Source organism: Gymnogyps californianus, chromosome 7, assembly GCF_018139145.2.
Source record: "Gymnogyps californianus isolate 813 chromosome 7, ASM1813914v2, whole genome shotgun sequence".
In the NCBI taxonomy this organism is placed as follows: Eukaryota; Metazoa; Chordata; class Aves; order Accipitriformes; family Cathartidae; genus Gymnogyps; species Gymnogyps californianus.
Genome location: NC_059477.1, coordinates 20,658,390 through 20,672,660, shown reverse-complemented (window position 1 = coordinate 20,672,660; position 14,271 = coordinate 20,658,390). Strand labels below are relative to the sequence as shown.

The 14,271-nt window shown below is 38.3% G+C and overlaps 1 protein-coding gene across 4 annotated transcripts in view; it reads left to right on the top strand.

The window, feature by feature from the left end:
* RAPGEF4 (Rap guanine nucleotide exchange factor 4) overlaps nt 1-14,271 on the top strand; it is a 159,767-nt gene that overhangs the window by 107,684 nt on the left and 37,812 nt on the right. For all 4 annotated transcript variants that reach the window (XM_050899624.1, XM_050899623.1, XM_050899622.1 and 1 more), the window contains 6 exons: nt 657-840; nt 7,128-7,212; nt 10,247-10,307; nt 11,058-11,134; nt 12,260-12,406; nt 13,720-13,835. In XM_050899624.1, the coding sequence (XP_050755581.1) occupies nt 657-840; nt 7,128-7,212; nt 10,247-10,307; nt 11,058-11,134; nt 12,260-12,406; nt 13,720-13,835 (670 nt within the window). The remainder of the gene's footprint in view (nt 1-656; nt 841-7,127; nt 7,213-10,246; nt 10,308-11,057; nt 11,135-12,259; nt 12,407-13,719; nt 13,836-14,271) is intronic.

Sequence of the window (14,271 nt, the reverse complement as noted above, 5' to 3'; positions counted from 1 at the left end):
GCAAGCTGCATCACAGTATCCAACTCAACGCATCACTCTGACTTGCTTGGAAGACCAAGGGTTTGTCCTTTGCCATATCACAGACTCTCTTTAGAATTCTTCTTGTGGTAGTCTTTCCATTAAGTTCTTCCACGAGGACACACATCAATGAACTTGCCCCTGGGATTATATCTCGATGATGTATATTTTTGGTACATCAGAAAGAGTTTAGATGCTTTTGTTACCTTTTAGCCCTGTCTGAAACATGTAGGGCAAGGTGTTCATGCTAGAGAACACATCTTAGAAATTCATGATGTAGCCATTTCCCCAGTGTGAATAGTTTAAATGAAATGGTTTGAAACAATAAGAACAAGACCAGATCTAATAAGAAAAAAACCACATGCACGCACACACACATATGTATACACATCCACAACACACATATATAGAAGCCTTTTGGAAAGTATTTGTGGTACACAATTTAAAAGTGTACCCTTCTAACTACATAATTTGGACATGTGTGAGAAATAAATGTTTTTCATACTCTTGCAGTTTCTCTGTAGCTTTCTTTCCCTTCTTAACTAAAACATCTGTGACATATATGATGCCACACAGATTTCTACAAGGTTAACTTTAATGAGGAGAGCTTAGTGTTTGATATGTTACATTGTTTTCAGTGGATCAGGAACACCACTTTCAAGACAAATACTTATTTTATCGATTCTTGGACGATGAGCGTGAAGATGCCTCTTTGCCAACTGAGGAAGAGAAAAAGGAGTGTGATGAGGAGCTACAGGACACTATGCTTCTTCTGTCTCAGATTGGGCCAGATGCTCATATGAGGATGATTCTCAGAAAACCGTAAGCAGATTAATGACTTAATATTATACATGGGCCTTCCTTGTGACATGGAAACAAGAGAAATCTACTTTTATTATCAGGCATCCTTTGGCCAGTTATTTCACTTCAGTGCCAGTTTGTTCAACATCTGAAGTTTTTAAGTCCATATTAAGTCATTTCCAGCCCTTATTAATGCTTGTAAGTTGAACTGTGTGTTGAGAATAACCATCAAAGGCCATGAATGCCATCATACTCACCTTGAGGAAAATGCTGCATTATGAGTTTTTATTTCATTTCTGAGTTTCCCCAAAAGTGAGTTGCAGGTAATAGAAGAGTCCTGCACTGTTAACGCTTTCTGTGTAGAAGTGCCATTCAATTAACTATGCTGCTTTCAGTTATTGTGAGTGAGTAGAGTGGTAGGATGGCAGCACAGCAGGTACCTTTCAATTACAGTTGTCAGTGGCAGCCATTAATTAGATTCATCCTTGGTAGAACTTTATTGAATTAAGATAGGCTGGACTTGGCCTGTTGTAGTTTGCTAGCAAGGTGTGAAATGTGGCTCTGTGGGTTTATTTATCCATTCTTATTTTTATAAAATCAACACATTAAAAAAAAAAAAAAGCTTTCTTTACCTAGGCCACAGAGGATGTCTGCCTAACAGGGAAACATAGCTTTTCATAGCTATCAGGTTATGTCCTCTCACTCATCAGTTGGCTAACCATCTTTTCAGCAATACATTCTGGTCACACTGAAAACTGTGCTAAAAGCCTTTTTTATAGGCAGCTTTATAGTGACTTCAAAGCAACAAGTATAAACTCTGTTTGACCCTCCATTGAAGGCAACCTCTTCATTATGCAGGTAGTGTTTAGGGGCCACTGAAGACATATTTTACTGCTAATTAAACGCACTGAGAATAATTAATTACTTAAGGTCGTCTTCACTGAAGATTTACTTGTAAGGGTCAGTTCAAGAAAGATAAGTACACAAAGCTGGATCCTGCTCCTTTGCGGCCATTGGCAAAGTTTGTCTTTGCTATGGAATAGGATTGGGCCCTGCCTACAGTGTGAGAAAATTTTTTATACTAAAAATGTTTTGAATCCACTTAACACAAGTGCTTGCTCCTGTTCTGTTTCCATCTGTATCCTTTCCCCCCACTCCATTCTTGTCCTTGTGTTGCCTGTTTAGATCGTAAGCTCATTTAGACGGCACTTTTCCAAAAACTTGCTAAAAGCATTGAATTTCAAAAAGTGCCATCAGATACTTGTGCTTATAAAAATAGGTAACACTGCCATGCAGCATTAGTTTTAAAAGTATAAATTCTTTTTCCTCTGTTTATTAGAGGTCTAGTCAAACACAACCAAAGGAGCACTCGCTCCCTGTCACACAAGATACATAGACAAACCAGACTGAGAGCATGATGCTTCCATAAACCCTTATGGTGTCAGGGAAGTGAGGTGTTTTCTCCTCACAGAGATGTCCCGTGTATTCTCCACTGAGGAGCGAAAGAGGGCTTCTTGCACCCATGAGCAGACACCAGTCATTAGGAGACCATGAGCAGTGCTATGTGTTCTGTGACCCTGCCCCTCTGCACTACCTCCTTTGCCTCAGGCTGACTGAGCAGGTTGGCTCTTGGAGAATCGCCCCCTTAGGTTATCGTGGTTTTTGGCTGCCTACTACATTTGCTTTCCATCGTGACTTTCAGAGCAGCCAGTGCAAGTTTACCCTGGCAGGATCAATGTTGATTATCGTCCACACTCCTTGCAGAGAGCTGAAAGGCTGGAATGATGCTGTGGAAAGTACTGCGCTCTCCTCTGTGTTGTCACTTGCACAGCATCATCTGAAAGAATATTCATAGGAGATTTTTCATGCAATATAGTGAGGGGGAAGAGATTTTCTCAAGACTGACAGCCATCTGACATCTTTCTCTACCCCTATCCCTATCCCTGAAAGTGCTTATTTTTGCTGCCCTTTGCTCATGGAAGCAAGCTTGTACTGCCAGGCACCATATTAACTACTGTTCTAGTATTCAGTTTACATACGTTATGATTTTGTTAGTTGAAAATCCATGCTGGGCTGAGCTGTATCAAAGCTGTTAAAATCTCCATGAAACCTCAGAGTCTTGCTAGTTTTGACTAGACACCGTTACAGCTGCCAAAAGTTCAAGGAATTGTCAGGGCTTCAGAGACATTGGCTCTAGCTGACCTGAGCAGGACCCACAATTTTCAAACCAACACAGCTGCATTTTATAATAGTCACCATTTCCGGAGAGGTTGCAGAACTCAGATAATTACCCTGAAAGAAATAAGACAATATTCTTTGATGAGAAGATTACTTTGAGAATTTGATTGTATAATGAAGCTGTTGCTTTGAAAGGTACTTTCTATTGTTCAAAATCTGAAAATCTCTAGCAAAAAGTGTCACTTGTTTTGACAGCCGACTTAAAAAATTCTCTGTTTATTACATTAACTGCAGCATTTTAACTGTCAAACTGTGAAAGAATGTTCTATAGTTTAAAAAACAGAATAGAGCTCAGGGAAATTTTTGGCAGGCTCTTGTTGCTATTGGGTGTTTTTTTTTTTCTTTGGAAACACATACGCTGAATGTGAAAATAGCTTTTTGTGAAGTAGCAAACACAGCGCTCTGCTCCTTATAATGCCTGGAGCACAGGTGCAGACCTTGAGCAAGTCCCTGGAAAAAATGTTGTGGAATTAACACAGATCTTCCTTACAAGCATTTCAATCCTTCAGTATGAAAATACATCCTGAAAACATTTTTCTAGTTATTTTTATTTGATTTTAATGGTGTTCAGATATAGCTAACTTGATGGTAAACCCTAATTAAATAGGATGGTATAATACAAAGCTAAACACAATAATAACAGGAGTCTAAAAGGGAGAATGATATTCATCAGACAACAGTATTTAACTCAGATGATGTTATGGATTATATTCTTTTTTAATACTCTAGGCTACAGTAAGTTAGTGGTATGACTGAAACAATAAATCTGTGTTATATATTCTTGGTGACTTCATTCAGCAAATTTTTTTCTCGGTACAAAGAGTGTTTGATTCCACATGTGATCAGTAATCAAATTTTAGTGTCACTTGCAGAAGTAAGCTCAACAGGATGCTAGGGAGAGGAAGTGAAAACAAATCTAAACATGGTAACCAGCACAAAATATATATATAATAAAATAACAATTTAATTATTGCTAAGAATCTCTAGCTTCTTGAAGGTCTTGTAAAAGTTAAGCAAGGTATATTTATTCTCTTCTTCTTGAAATTTTTTATTTAGATATTCCACCCAGCTGTTAGTAGTAAGAACCATACTGGATTTCTCCATAAAGACTGTATTAAGTTCCATAGTCCTTGGTGGAGTTTCCTGCCAACGACATTTAATAAACCAAGTGTTATTCCTGGGACAGGAAATATGGATTATCTTTCCACATATCAGTTCACTGACATTTATGGGTATTATATGTGGTAAATGGTATTTATGGAGTTAATCAAGGAGCACTGACTCAAGTACAAAGATTATGTAATTAGCTTCCATTCTAGAGTAAGTGAACATGCATTCACTTTCACACTCAGACACAGGTAGTGGGTAAAATTATTCATGTCTCCTATATATTCTTTATGGTACTTGAAGACAAAATTTGTACTCTGGAAATATATGTTTATTTGATAATCGCAATGTTATGGGATGTCTGATCTTTTTCCTTGTTTTTATTATCTGAGAATTTTCTGGTTAGCTGTGTAATAAAAATAATCCATGATATTGCTTGTACGTACATGGTTTATCAATGGCAAAGTACTATGTTACTGTCAACATCCTAGTCACAGAGAAGCTCAATGTCTCTGACCTTGATGAATTCTCCAAACACTGAACAGTTTTTATTGATCACTTAATATCACTTGAATTCTCCTGTCCATTAATGTGTAGCCTCGTTCTCTACCTATTCCATTTATTATCCTGTCTATAACCAGCTATTGCTGTTACAATGTGTCCCCTGCAGAAACTAGGTCTTTACACAGCAGGATCCTACAAATCAACACCAGTGGGTCACCACACAGGTTTTACAGAAGCAGTGATGCCTAATATCTCTCCACGTGACATCTGCAGGAGCAGAAGTAAAGACTGTACATCCACTATAGATTGTCAGTCCTCCCAACGTGCTAACACAGGAGGCAAATGGACATACTGAAAGAAGAGTGTACCCTTTTGTCTTGATAGAGATCTGATGTAGTAAGACATCATCCTTTTATATTTTAATTTCCTCTAGAAATTTGTTAATTTGTTACACTATGTTTTCCGTTTTCCAAGACATGCTGATTTTGCAAGCATGTAATAAAATTAAAGTTGTTACTTCCTGTGGGAAGTATTATTTGTTAAAATCCTTACCTTGTGTTTCTTAAATCTCCAGTGAAAGGTAGCTAGTACTGGCTTCGCTTTATTCTGTACTTAATTAGGCTGCTACTGCCCCACATAAATCACTAGGAGTGGCAGCCTTATAATTTCAAGCCAGATTTAGAAATAGTAAAGAGTATTTTGAGTCACTAGAGGGCATAGCAGTACCAAACTAGTTTCTGTTTCTCCCTTAACAGTTTATTCCATTCTGTATGAGAAAAGAATAGTTTCATCCAAAACGTTTTTTGTCTAAATTGATCTTTAATCTGGGTAGTAATAAATGCATGTCATTGGTAAGTGAAGAACAGATGAAAAATACAGCCTGCTTAGCAGAGGAGATGTCAGTTGTCCTTATGTTTTCTATGACTTCTTCAGTACTTCTTTCATCCAAAAGAAGTCTCCATCAGACTTCTTTTGCAAAAGGATGCAATATAACTCCAGAGTGACACGATTGCTGGGTAGTCCCTCTGCCTCACACATGATTTAGACAGACTGTTGAACCAAGAGGTGATTAGGCAGAAAACCTGTAGAGCACTATACTTCTTTATATGACTTTCCTGATCCTCTAGATGCTAGAATCTCCTGTAATATTGACATTTTAGGAGGAAAACTCCTATCAGAAAAGTTCACTGTGACTTTTTTTAGGGCTGTCCAAAGATTCAACTGTGCTGTTAATTCTTTTGACACCACACATTGCAGACGGTGGGGTTTGGAACTGCGCACTAGCCTGTTCTTAATGCGAGCATGTAAACCTTCTCCTTTGAAACTCCTGCCCTTGGACTGGACTTCCTGTATCCCATTTCCTCACATCTTACATTTATCCTCTCTCCCTTCTAAGGACTAGGTTGCTCTTTTCTTCTGTTCTTGGCCCATTGATTTAATTACTTATATTCTGCTTTTCACAAATCTAAAACATGTTGTTTGAAAGGATTCAGTCCTATAAAAGTAACTTGGGATAAGGCTTTAAAGGATTTTTTCTATGTGTGTGTAGGTAACTCCAATGCACTGTCTGAAATTATATCACAAGAGAATTTGTACTTTTAGAAAATAAGGTTGTATTAGACACCTTAACTGAAGAGAATCTTGTGAGTGGGAAAAAGATTAGGAGTTACAAGCTCCTACAACTCCTTCTCATGGATACTGTTTATTAGATCCTGACACACTGCAGTCCTCAGAGTATTTGTGTCCTTTTTTAGCAATCAGAAAATTTTCCAGTGTGTAGACTACAGAAATGCAATTATTTCAGTCACAGTGGCAGTCTCATTCCTTGTTGTGCTATAGGAGGATTATTCCTTCATCAATGCATGCTTTTTATTAATGGCAGCTTCTTGTATTTTTCAGTGAGAGAAGTTGAAACTACTGAGTGGTTCTTACCTACCTTTGTGGCTAAACAACAGTACTCAGCATTAACTCTATAGCAGTCATTTACTGTCCAAGATGCACTGCTGCCTCTTCCAATTTGTTCAGCAGAAATTCACGCACTCCTTTACAAGCCACTACTACTGTCTGTTTGCTACAACTAATTAGTGCCGCATGTGAAAAATAGTGCAGGTCCCTCACTCAGGAGTCCTTTTGAAAGGAACAGATCTTTATGTACCGTTTCTGATTTATCTGACCATTTTACATATAGAACACTTGATTTCATCAGGAAAGCTGCCTAATCAGGATCTCTCTAAGGTGGTTGCCATGGCTGCTGCTCGGTGTCATTCAGGTGGTTCATAGTGCTTCTATCCTTTGTGTGTTTCAGTCCTCCAACCAGAACCATTGTTCAGTCCCTGTTTAGTGAGGATGTACCCTTCAGTAGACAGTACAGCAGCATTTTGTGTTGTTTTGTACTTCTCTGAAGCGTTTATTTTGGGCATTTATTGCATTTTGCTGTCCTTTTTATCTTCTCTCTATAGGCCTGGCCAGAGAACCATAGATGACTTAGAATTTATATATGAAGAACTTCTTCACATTAAGGCCTTATCTCATCTTTCTACCACAGTAAGTATTTTTAAAAATACAACTCATCGACAAAAGGAAGGTTGAATTTTGACTTCTGATGCTTTATTAGAGTTGGAGCACCTATAACCCTTTCCATTTATACTTCCCATGCAAAGAAGTTATTCCCACTTGTGAGGACCACGCAAACACTATGCAGATGTAGGTTGTCTTTTGGATATCAGATGTAATTCTCTTCATGTGTTTCGGCACAGCCCCTACCTCACTCACTTGGCACAGAGGTGCCTCTGTCTGGGTCCATATCTGAGTTTAAATTAAGATGCATGCAATCTGACCTGACACCTGGGACTGTGGCGCTACTGAATAGAAGCAAATTTTGCAGAATAGATGTCTGATTTCTGAGCTATAAGAAGTCTTGGCTTGAACCAGTTAGGAGGAGGAATTACACAGTGCAGAAAGGTGTACTGTGCAGTGCTGGCTGGTTGGAGTTTGGTCGTTGAGTGAAGGAAACCTCATCAGACACCTTCTCTCTGAGTGGGCAAGAACAGTGCAGAGAACCAAGAATAAAAGACATGGAGAAAATGCCTGGAGGAGAGAATGCAACTGTTTAAAGTCTCACCATTGTTGACACACTGTGTAGGCAACTGAAACAAGCTGAAGAGCACTTTACTTGGTAGCAGCAAGATGTGGGTACTTTCAGAAAAAGGAAGCCAGTCAGAAATTAGATGTATGTTTGACAATAGCTTCTTTGGAAGCTCTTGATATTGTCAGTGATTCTCAGCTAACTTGGACAGATGCAGCTAATTATGAAGCTGCATTACAGAAAGATAGTACTCTGTGCAAACATATAACACCTGAGCAATGTTTTTCGAAAAGAATATGCATCCAGAGTTGGTAACTGAACTAAGAGGGAACAGCCAGCCAAACTCCTTAAGCATCTCTGGGATGTAGGAAAAAAGTATTTAAAGAAAGACTTCTGTAAGGTCCAGAAATGACCCTTTTCAAATCAAACAAAAGAAACTACCCAAGATAGACAGATACTGAGAGGGAGTGGAGAACACTCTTGGTACTATAGATGTAACCTAGAACAAAAAAACCTGAAACACAAAATATTTCCAGCTCAGAAGAAATTCAGACTTGAGGTGAGAATCCACAGTAAGTAGCATGTAGAACAAGTATGGCAAATGATACAAACTGCAAGAAATACTTGGCATTTTGAAGAAGTGCAGTTGATTCCATGTTTTTAGTAGGAATTTGGAAATGCCAGCCTATTACGTGCAGCATGAACTAAAGCAGAGGACAGAAACCATGACTAGCTTAGAGGAAATCTTCAGAGAAGCAACAGAGAGCATTGCTCCTGTGAACCAGAAGATTAATGGTCAATGGAATGTTAATTCATTTTAAACAAGGCATAATTCCTAAAGTAATAAGTTTTCTAGATATGCCACGAGCAGCAGGAAGTAAAATGGATAAAACTCAAGTCTCATGGTGGTGAACTAATCCCTGCTAGAGAAGCCTGTGAAGTTAATGTATGAATGCAAAACAGTTATATAATACAGTGTTAGATCAAATTCTTGGCTTCATCAAGAGGATTCATTCACTGCAGAGGCAAATGACTGAAACAACTGAGAAGACATCTGAGGACGTACATGGATAGGAACGCTCTCTACAAGGTGCAGAACAGTGCTAATGGGGTTGTATTTCGTGTCCTTGTGAAAGCATCATTGCCTTCGGGCAGAGGGTTATAAAAGAGTTTGGTGAGCTAATTGTTATAGAAATCACAGGCCTGTGGGTGCGTTCACTGGTCAGTGTACTAAAAAAACCTGTCCAAACACCTCTATTTATCTCTCTTCTTCTCCAGACTGCACAGGGAGTGCTTTGCACTGGCTGTCAGGAAGGAGTTCTGGGAGAGGTGGATGGTGTGATGTGTTTATGCTTGGTGCCTGAGCAAAGGTTTGGTGGGTGCCTTTAGAACATCAGAGCCTGAATTTGTCCACCCATCTTAGGAGATGCAGCCACCAGACTCTCATCTAGACTGTGTCCAGAATTTGAGAGTTCCTCCCCAAGTTTTTCTTCATGGCCTAAAATTTTTTTCAATTTAAACAGTAGGGAGAATGGTGTGAAACTACAACTAATAAGTTGGAGCCAGGTTTTGATCTGTATTTGGCATGGTTAAGTTACACAGTAATACCTCTGTAACATGGATTGTCACCAGCTGACATTCTCTAAAAACAAGAATCCCACTGCTTGGAAACTGGCGTCCAAGTCCTTGGAGACTTGTGGTTGTATGAAGAGAGATATAAAGCACACAGGAAAACTCAGGATAATATGAGGTTCCCAGTGCTGCTACTATTTTGTGAAAGTAACAGTAACAGTGTTTACAGTGAGAAAAAGTGGTTGTAAACAGTGTCTCACTAGAGGCAACTGCCCAGTCTGTCATAAGAGCTAATCACACCAGAGCAATACAAACCCAGTGAGGAGCAGGCTGACACCAAGGGCTGTGTCACATTCTCCAGTTCCTGGAAGAGGTAGTGAGCTGGATGTTTTGCCTGGGAAGCTGTCAGGCAGAGAGGGGCCTCAGCAGGTCCAGATGGCTGTGCCTCACAGCTCCACACAGCAGAAGTGGCCAGACTTATGTCAGTAAGGGGAAGGGTACTGATTTTTCAGGGAATAACAGGAGTGCCGCAGAGCCCCATGGAGTAATTGACAATTACTAGCTATCTTCTGTAACAGATTAGCTCTTATCGTTTGAAATTTTCCATCATGTTAATGTCAATTATTAATGATGGTTTCGTATGTGTGTGTATGAAGAAAGACGTGGAGATCTGTATCTTAAAGATGCCCTTGTCTGAGCCGTTTGGAGCCAGGAAATGTAGAGGCTCATGTTCTGTAAAGCCAATCAGTAGGAAATAGGACATCAAGTGAAGCAGACCATTATCTGGCTGTGTGACTCTGAAAGAGTGCTGAACAATGCAGAGGGAAGGAAAGCAGTGACTGGGGTGTATTATTTGACTTCCTCTCACCAGGAAGAATAAGATACATATAAAAACTATAATTTCTCTCTCTTTATTTTAAGGTAAAGCGAGAATTAGCAGGTGTCCTCATTTTTGAGTCACATCCCAAAGCAGGAACGGTCTGTAAGTAAATGGAGTCCTGTCAGATCTTCTTTCTTGTCTGTGGCATAAACATTTAAATTCTTAATGTTTAAATGACAAGAGCAAAACCTGGATACACTCTTCAAACTTGACTGGCACTCAGTGTTTAAAACCTGGAGTAACAGGTGTTGGCTTAGTCTATTGCCGATTGGAGGGACAGTATGAAAATTAATTCTATGTCCTTGGTTGGATGTATGTATCACCTACAATTTGGGTGTGTTTTTATCTAGAATTTTGTGTTGGACCAATCTCTATTTAAAATGTATTCTAATATTATCCTTGTATTAAAAAAAATCTTGCTGCACAAAATAAAGGATTTGAAATGTTAGATTACTCAGACTTGTTTATACTGAGAAGTTTCAGCAAATGAATGTCAAATTCACAGCCACTAGAGAATTGGGTTAGAACATGGTGCTACTGGTGGGATCCAAATCTGTGTGCTGATTAGTAATTGATAACCTGACATGTATCGATAAAGTAGTTGTTGCAATTGTCATGGAAAATAAAAGCAACTTTCACATCAGTGTAATAAAATAACTACTATATGGGTGTGGGGTTTTTTTCCTAAAATCTGAAGGCAATTGCTTTTAAAATCATAGTATGCCTTTTTTCAAGGTAGACATTAACATGACTGCAGTAGAGTTACCTTGAATTTTATTGAGTGCAGAATCTGGCCCATTTATATTTTGAATAACTATATTCTCACCATAAAATCTTTTCTCTCTCTTATAGTATTTAATCAGGGAGAAGAAGGTACTTCTTGGTACATTATCCTAAAGGGATCAGTAAACGTAGTCATTTATGGCAAGGTATTTTTTTCAGAAGCCTTTTTATATGATTCTTATTATTGAAATTGTAAGAGTAAACTTTGAAGGAATACAGTCTAATTTAGAGAAGAATTGCTTTGTCTGAGGAAACAAATTGAATGTAATTTTATTAAGAAATGATCCAGTGGTTTCACTGATTATACTTCCAGTTGATTGCTGACTAATTTCAGGATATATTACACACTTTCTGAATATAATTCAGCAGAGTTATATCAGTATCTTTAGGACAAAATAATTTGCTGGAATTTGGTGAATTGCCAGACTTCTGTCTCATGGGGGTTTTTGCCCTGTCCCTTTACCATCATATTCTCCTGCATTTGTATGACAAACTTTTCTCACACATGTCGAGTATGTCTGACAGAAGTACTGCTTTGTGACTAGTGGTTCTCAGGTTGGATGAACCTGTCCCAAATTTATGTCAGCTCCATTTTAGTTAAACTATAGACTGAAGAGCATCTCTATTAAATTTCCTGTTTATGAGAGAGATTTTTCAAGGCAAAAAATAGGACTTTGGCACAGAGCAATCCCTTGAGTCTTTAAAAATCCCTACTTCCCTATTGATTTCTCATTCAGTGACTGAGAATCCTCCATTCTGAACACCAAGCATTTCATCAAAATCTAGCATAGAGGCCCTGGTGCTAAGTCTGTTCCTGAGTAACCCATATTGAGCTACATTTTTTTTACATCACTGGGTGGGCCAGATCCTCTGTTACTATAAATTGCAGTAAATGGAGCACTGCTGATTTATACCAGCTGAGGAAGTGGTGTTATATGTTATTTCTGCAAACTTGATCTTATTTTTTAGGGCCTCTATAAATAAAAAAAAAACAACTCAACAACTTTCTGTCTTCAGCAGGGCTAGAAGAGTCCTTCAAGCTGAATGTAATTTCAGAGAACAAGCCAATTCTTTTCTATTCTTGCCTTTCTTTAGTAATAGTAATAACCAGCTATCAAGTATTGTTTCCTAGTCATTATTTTGGCTGTTGATTTCCTGCCAAATAGATTTGTTTTGGTATTTGATTGTGAAGTCCAGTGTTTGTACAAGAACTTTCAATAGAATCTAGAATAATGATGGGTTTCTGCATGTAAATGTTTTGCTCTGTGCAGGGTGTGGTATGTACTCTACACGAAGGAGATGATTTTGGCAAGTTAGCGCTTGTGAATGATGCTCCCAGAGCAGCATCCATTGTTCTGCGTGAAGACAACTGCCACTTCTTGAGAGTAGACAAGGAGGACTTCAACAGGATCCTTAGGGTAAGAGTGAGAAGGGCTGCCCCGACAGCATGATAGCAGAACTTGCAAATTTTTCTAGAGTCTGTCTTATTTCTATGGATATATTGATATTGATAACCTTGTTTGAAGTCTCCCTAATTGCAGAACAGAGATGTGACAGTCTGGAAGGTCAAGTAAAGAATATATTAATCATCTTTCCTCTTTTTCTGTTCCTAGCTCAGCCATGAAAATGGGACCAAATGGAATCTTTTGTCTCTCACATTTCTGTGGTCTAGAATTTGACAACTGCTCAGTTTTTCCTTATGCTGTCCAGGATTTCTGGGTGATCTTCCATCCAAATATTGAATAAAACAAGATCACCCGTTCTCCCAGATAGGTCAGTGTTAGGTACCTTAAACTCAATAGATTCAAGGCAGAATCAAGTGGCAAATTAAATAAGCTACAGGTAAATACACAATACACAGATGTCTTTATCAGCGAGCTCTGGAAAGATATTCCCAGACTAATTTTACAGTTATTCACGTTAGGGCAAATGTGTTCCAAAGTTCAGCTGTACCTCTGTAAATACAGGCTGTTTTGCGATCATTAATAGTATAGGAAGTCAAAACCAGTATCATCCTGTATTTGAATGTATACATGCCCAGTATTGCAGCAATAAAACCAGTCCAGAGTACTGTGCTAGAAAAATGACGTAACATTGTGTTTACTGTATAAAAGGGAATGAGGATCCCATTAGCAGTAAGGTTGGGTTGACCATGGAGACTCCCAACTGATTTAGCTTTGGTTGATACTTCAAAGAAGATCGAAGTCCGTCTTACTGATTTTCATCTGTGTTATTTGAATGCACATTATATTTAATTGTTCTTTTTTTCTTTTTCTATTATGAGCTGGTAGTAGAAAATGAGAAGTTTACTGACAGTTTACTGAGCTAAGACTTACCATTTTTAAGCGCCATTTTCTTTTTATTTAAAAAAGAGAAAAGTCAGTTTATAGATAATAATGTTCATATAGAAGTGGGGATAGAGATTACATTACATATGGAAAGTTTCAGGGAGGGGACTCTGGGTTTTGGCAAACTTTTTTTCCTTTGCCATAGCCAGAGATTTTTCACATCGTTCTTGCTCTAGTCCCTCCCACAATTCTCTGCCTCTTCCCCCAGTGCCAGTGCTTTCCTCTTGATTCTGCCTGTGAGAAAAGCAGAATAAAGATAGATAAATACAGGGGAAAAGAACTAACCCCAGAGTCTTTTGTGTTTGAAAGTCATGCATTTTTTCAGAGTAACTAATCAGCCAAGTCGGGTGCAATTACTTTATTAAAAGTAACTTGTCTTGCAGGATGTGGAAGCAAATACAGTAAGACTCAAAGAACATGACCAAGATGTCTTGGTGTTGGAGAAGATCCCAGCAGGAAACAGAGTTTCTAATCAAGGAAATTCACAGCCTCAGCACAAGTATGTTTTCATTCAATAGTGCAAATGTCAGACAATGATTAACCTTTTCATATGGTATTATTATCCAAACAATAGCATATTCTGCCTTCCTATGGAAGAATGCAGTGCATATAAAGTTTTCTTTTTTTTAATCATCAGCTGATCACATGCCCCATACTGGATAATATATCCATTTCCAGCAGCATACCAGTTCTATGTCTTTACACAATAATTCTCTAAAGATCTCGCTGTAAATACTTATCTCATGTAATAGCTTCTAAATAGACTGCACATGGAGAATGCTGAAACCCTATTAAGCTGAGCAACTGTGTAAAAGACGTGAGGAAAATACATTGTTTTATTGTTAAGTACAGATATTTTCATTTTGGATTTTGAGCTCTGGATTCTAATAAGAGTTTGCTAGGTACAATTTATATACAAAACGAAGATCTCAGGC